The following is a 4,783-nucleotide window of genomic DNA, read 5'->3' as shown; positions in this document are numbered from 1 at the left end:
TTTTTGAGGAGTATGAGATCTAATGGAGCAGAGAAGGGGGAGTTGTAGCAGGAGGGGTATTTGGGACAAAGAAGGGATTCCTTCAAAAATAGAAGATTTTTTTGGAATCGTTGCATTTTTAGTTTGAAATCACCCCAAAGCATGTTCTGAGTCAAGAACTTGAGTGCAAATAGTTTATTTGGGAAATAATCCCAGGAGACCCAATGAGTGTTTGGAGAAAGGAGTTGTGATAAGTAGATTCTCACTCTTGGCAACTGAGGGGTCATCTTTCTAGGGATCCTTGAGAGAACACACCCCAGAACTGCTTCACTCAGAAGTGATGAAGCTGGGGCGTTCACCAAACAAGGCCTGTCCCTCACTGGCCAAAAGTCACTCTTGGGGTGCGAACCCCTGACACTTCCATGTTACCCTGTGTGCAGGCTGAGCCTGCTCTGGTGACCAGATGAAACCTTGGGGCATAGAGATACATGTGATGGAAGTGAGAAATGGTCAGTGTGCTTGGGAGCTGTCCACCAAGCTCCAGGTGACATTTTGCAGGTGGGCTGTGGGGAATGAATGGTGTGTTCACTGACGGAAATGATGCAACAAATGGTGGGGGAAGGTCCTGTTGCATGAGGGAGTGGGAAGAACTGATGAATGGCCGAACTAACAAGAGGGGATGAGGTCCAGGGTGCAAAGTAGAGACTAGCCTTGGCCAGGACCCTGGACAGCTCCTCCGTGTCATTTCTGATAGATTCAGGATGGCCGTTGAAGGAGCAAATCTCACCCTGGTCTCCGAGTTCCTGTTCCTGGGCCTCTCGGAGGACCCCAAGCAACAACAGCTGCTGTTCATACTCTTCCCGAGCATGTACCTGGTCACAGAACTGGGGAACCTGCTCATAATCCTGGCCATCGCCATCGACGTCCAGCTTCCATGTACTTCTTCCTGGCCAACCTGGATTTTGGGGACATTTGCTACACCTCCACCACCATCTGCAGGATGCTGGCCAATCACATGTCAGGACACAAAGGGATTCCTTATGCTGGCTGCCTGATCCAGACGTTCTGCTTCACGTGGTTCGCCGGCATCGGCAGCTTCCTGCTGACCGCCATGGCCTACAACCGCCATGTGGCCATCTGTCACCCTCTGCACTATGCCACGTCTGTGATACCACAGCTCTGTAGCCTCCTGGTGGCAGCATCCTGGACTGCAACCTTTTGGGAATGCCTTGACCTACACGATATCACTGACCCTCCTCTCATTCTGCATCCACAACCAGGTCCCCCATTTCTTCTGTGACCTCAGTCGTCTGCCGAAGCTCGCATGCTCTGACACCTTTCTCAACAATGCAATGGTGTACACCGTGGGCGCCCTGCCCATCATCACCCCCTTTATGGGTATCTTGGTATCCTACACGCACATCTTTGTTGCTGCATTGAGGATCCCGTCCACCAGAGGCAAGCGGAAGGCCTTCTCCACCTGTGGCTCTCACCGCTCTGTGGTGTCCCTGTTCTACGGCACACTCATCAGGGTTTATTTCAGCCCCATGTCCTCCCGCACGGCCCAGAAGGACACAACCGCTGCAGTGATGTACACCGTGGTCACTCCCATGCTGAACCCCTTCATCTACAGTCTACGCAACAACGACATGAAGGGCGCCCTGGGGGCCCTCATCAGCAGGAGGCCAGTTTTTATTCGGTGACCACAGCATTGGAATGCCTGTCCAAATACGGCTCCCATCTGTTCTGAACTTCTGGGCACAGTCCCAGTCTTAGATAGTTCCTTCATATCACTCTTGGTTCATTTGTTTATTACCTCATCCTTCCAACAGATATTTATTGAACATCTGTCACATTTTACTATTTACTGTTTAGTATTTACAGTCTTTCAAGAGTCTGGCAGAGAACAAACAAAATCCCTGATCTTGTGGCACTTAAACTGCAGCCTAAAGCACACATAATGGTTAAAAGGAAGTACTCTGGGGCTTCCTTGGTGGCGCAGTGGTTGAGAGCCCACCTGCCGATGCAGGGGACACGGGTTCATGCCCCGGTCCGGGAAGATCCCGCATGCCGCGGAGCGGCTGGGCCCGTGAGCCATGGCCGCTGAGCCTGCGCGTCCGGAGCCTGTGCTCCGCAACGGGAGAGGCCACAGCAGTGAGAAGCCCGCATACCACAAAAAAAAAAAAAAAGGAAGTACTCTGGAAACCAGAGAACCCAGGATTCAAGCCCCACATTGGGTTAAGGGTCAGGTTAAGCTGCTATAAGAAAGAGACCCAAGGCAAAAGCTCAGAAGTCATAAGATTTTGCAGACTGAACTCGGATTTTTTAGCAACATTGTTGCTTCAGAAAACTTAGTAGACATCTGGTCTAGTTGCTTCTAGCTAGTTCCATTGCTAGAACATTCCGTGTTCTTTTCTAGCCAGAGTTCTTGTGTCTATTTAATTTGCAGTATTTGCTTCATTGAACTAGCTACATCTTTGTTCTTCTCCATTAATGGTCATCTGAAACAATAGCCTTGGGCAGGCTCCTTGTTTATACTGTTTAGGGGGCGAGGAAGCTGTTGGCTCTTCCAAACTTGTGATGTTCCTCACTTTGAAAAGTGGCCAATTCTTGTGTAAGAGTATCTCTTTCTTGTGATTCCTTGCTGAAAGCAGCAAGGAGCAGCCCACTTACAGTGACATTCTAACACTTTACAATCTTTACAATCACTTCTAGAAACACAGGCTTAGTAGACATATGATCTAGCTTTCAGGTAGGTGATCGCGGGTGATGACATTACCAAATGTTGTTCTTTGGCATAATGAGGGTCAGTTATCCAGTCTGCAATATTTGTGACCTTACCAGCAGGTCACTAAGCTAATGCAACTAATTTTTTTTTTTTTTTTGCAGTACACGGGCCTCTCACCGTTGTGGCCTCTCCCATTGCGGAGCACAGGCTCCGGACGCGCAGGCTCAGCAGCCATGGCTCACGGGCCCAGCCACTCTGCGGCATGTGGGATCTTCCCGGACCGGGGCACGAACCCGTGTTCCCTGCGTCGGCAGATGGACTCTCAACCACTGCGCCACCGGGGAAGCCCTGCAACTAATTTTTGATTTTTGTGATTGCAACACCCCATTCCTGATACTAATTTTTGTATTAGGTAGGATGAATAGCCTACCTGCTGTATTTGGGCTTCTATAACAAAATACCACAAATTATATGGCTTAAATCACAGAAATTTATTGTCTTACAGCTCTGGAGACAAGTCTGAGATCAAGGCATTAGCAGGTTGGTTACTTCCGAGGCTATAAGGGAGAGTCTGTTCCATGCCTCTCCCCTCACTCCTGGTGGTTTACTGGCTATCTTTGGTGTCCCTTGACTTGTAGATATCTGCCTTCATCTTTACATGGCATCCTCCCTGTGGGCATGTCTATCTCCAAATGTCCCCTTTTTATAAGGAAACCAGTTACCTTGGATTAGGAACTCACCCTACTTTAATATGGCCCCATCTTAACTACTATATGCAAAAACAGACACATTCTGAATACTCGGGGTTAGGATTTCAACACATAAATTTGGGAAAGCGATGTAATTCAATCCATAACATTTGCTTAAACAAAAGACTAAATGAATAATGGGGACCCCCCCCCGGTGGCACAGTGGTTAAGAATCCGCCTGCCAATGCAGGGAACATGGGTTCGAGCCCTGGTCCGGGAAGATCCCATATGTCACAGAGCAGCTGAGCCCGCGTGCCACAACTAACTACTGAAGCCCTTGCACCTAGAGCCCGTGCTCAGCAACAAGAGAAGCCATTGCAAGGAGAAACCCGCGCACCGCAACAAAGAGTAGCCCTGGCTCGCCGCAACTAGAGAAAGCCCGCAGGCAGCAACAAAGACCCAACACAGCTAAAAATAAATAAATAATTTTAAAAAATAAAAGAGTAATGGCTCAAGCAAAGTAGAAGTTTATTCCCCTCTCAACTAACAGTCAGAGTTCTATATCAGTGGGTGACTCTGCTCCTTTCAATCAATCAGAAACCTAGGTTCCCAATGTTCTATTTCTTGTCTATTTCCCTGAGCATTATTATCGTCTGTGAGGTTGAAGCTGTGAACTCTAGATTGAATAAAAGAAGAAGAAAGAAATCAGTGAACACAGGGGAAGAAAGTTCCTGATCTTGAAGTGTCACGTACTTTTCACATTCCACACTGGGTAATACCTAGCTGCAAAAGAGGCTGGGAAATACAGCATAGGTGGTCAGCCATGTTGCTAGGCTGTGATTCTGTCATTACAGAAAAAGCAGAGAGTAGATTTTCTTTTTTTTTTCGGTACGCGGGCCTCTCGCTGTTGTGGCCTCTCCCGTTGCGGAGCACAGGCTCTGGACGCACAGGCTCAGCGGCCATGGCTCACGGGCCCAGCCGCTCCACGGCATGTGGGATCTTCCCGGACCGGGGCACGAATCTACGTCCCCTGCATCGGCAGGCGGACTCTCAACCACTGCACCACCAGGGAAGCCCAGGAGAGAGTATATGTTTGTGGAGAGCTGGCAGTCCACGTTCCATCCCTCCAGCCGCCAAATACATGAAAGCATGCTTCTCCCCACCCATAGAATCCACTTATACCCTGCCCTGAAGAAGATAACCTAAAGTCCCATCCAGTGATGCTTTCAGCTCAGAGTCCAAAATCTCTGCCTGATACACAGTCTTCTTCAGCAGAACAGAATGTTTATCCCATGATCTAATAATTTTTAAACTAGAAGTTTATTTATCTGGCCCTCCTCTCACCCATAGTACAATATGAGACCAGCTACTGGTCCATCATAATGAT

The 4,783-nt window shown here is 48.7% G+C and overlaps 1 protein-coding gene across 1 annotated transcript; it reads left to right on the top strand.

The window, feature by feature from the left end:
- Positions 1–740: 740 nt before the first annotated feature.
- Positions 741–1,682, top strand: LOC116750974 (olfactory receptor 1361-like). The gene is given in 3 exon segments (XM_032626477.1): positions 741–909; positions 912–1,195; positions 1,197–1,682. Coding segments are annotated over 3 exon segments (939 nt in total).
- The last annotated feature ends 3,101 nt before the right edge of the window (positions 1,683–4,783 follow it).

This window comes from Phocoena sinus, chromosome 3 (genome assembly GCF_008692025.1).
Source record: "Phocoena sinus isolate mPhoSin1 chromosome 3, mPhoSin1.pri, whole genome shotgun sequence".
In the NCBI taxonomy this organism is placed as follows: domain Eukaryota; kingdom Metazoa; phylum Chordata; class Mammalia; order Artiodactyla; family Phocoenidae; genus Phocoena; species Phocoena sinus.
This window is presented reverse-complemented; position numbering and strand designations above follow the sequence as displayed.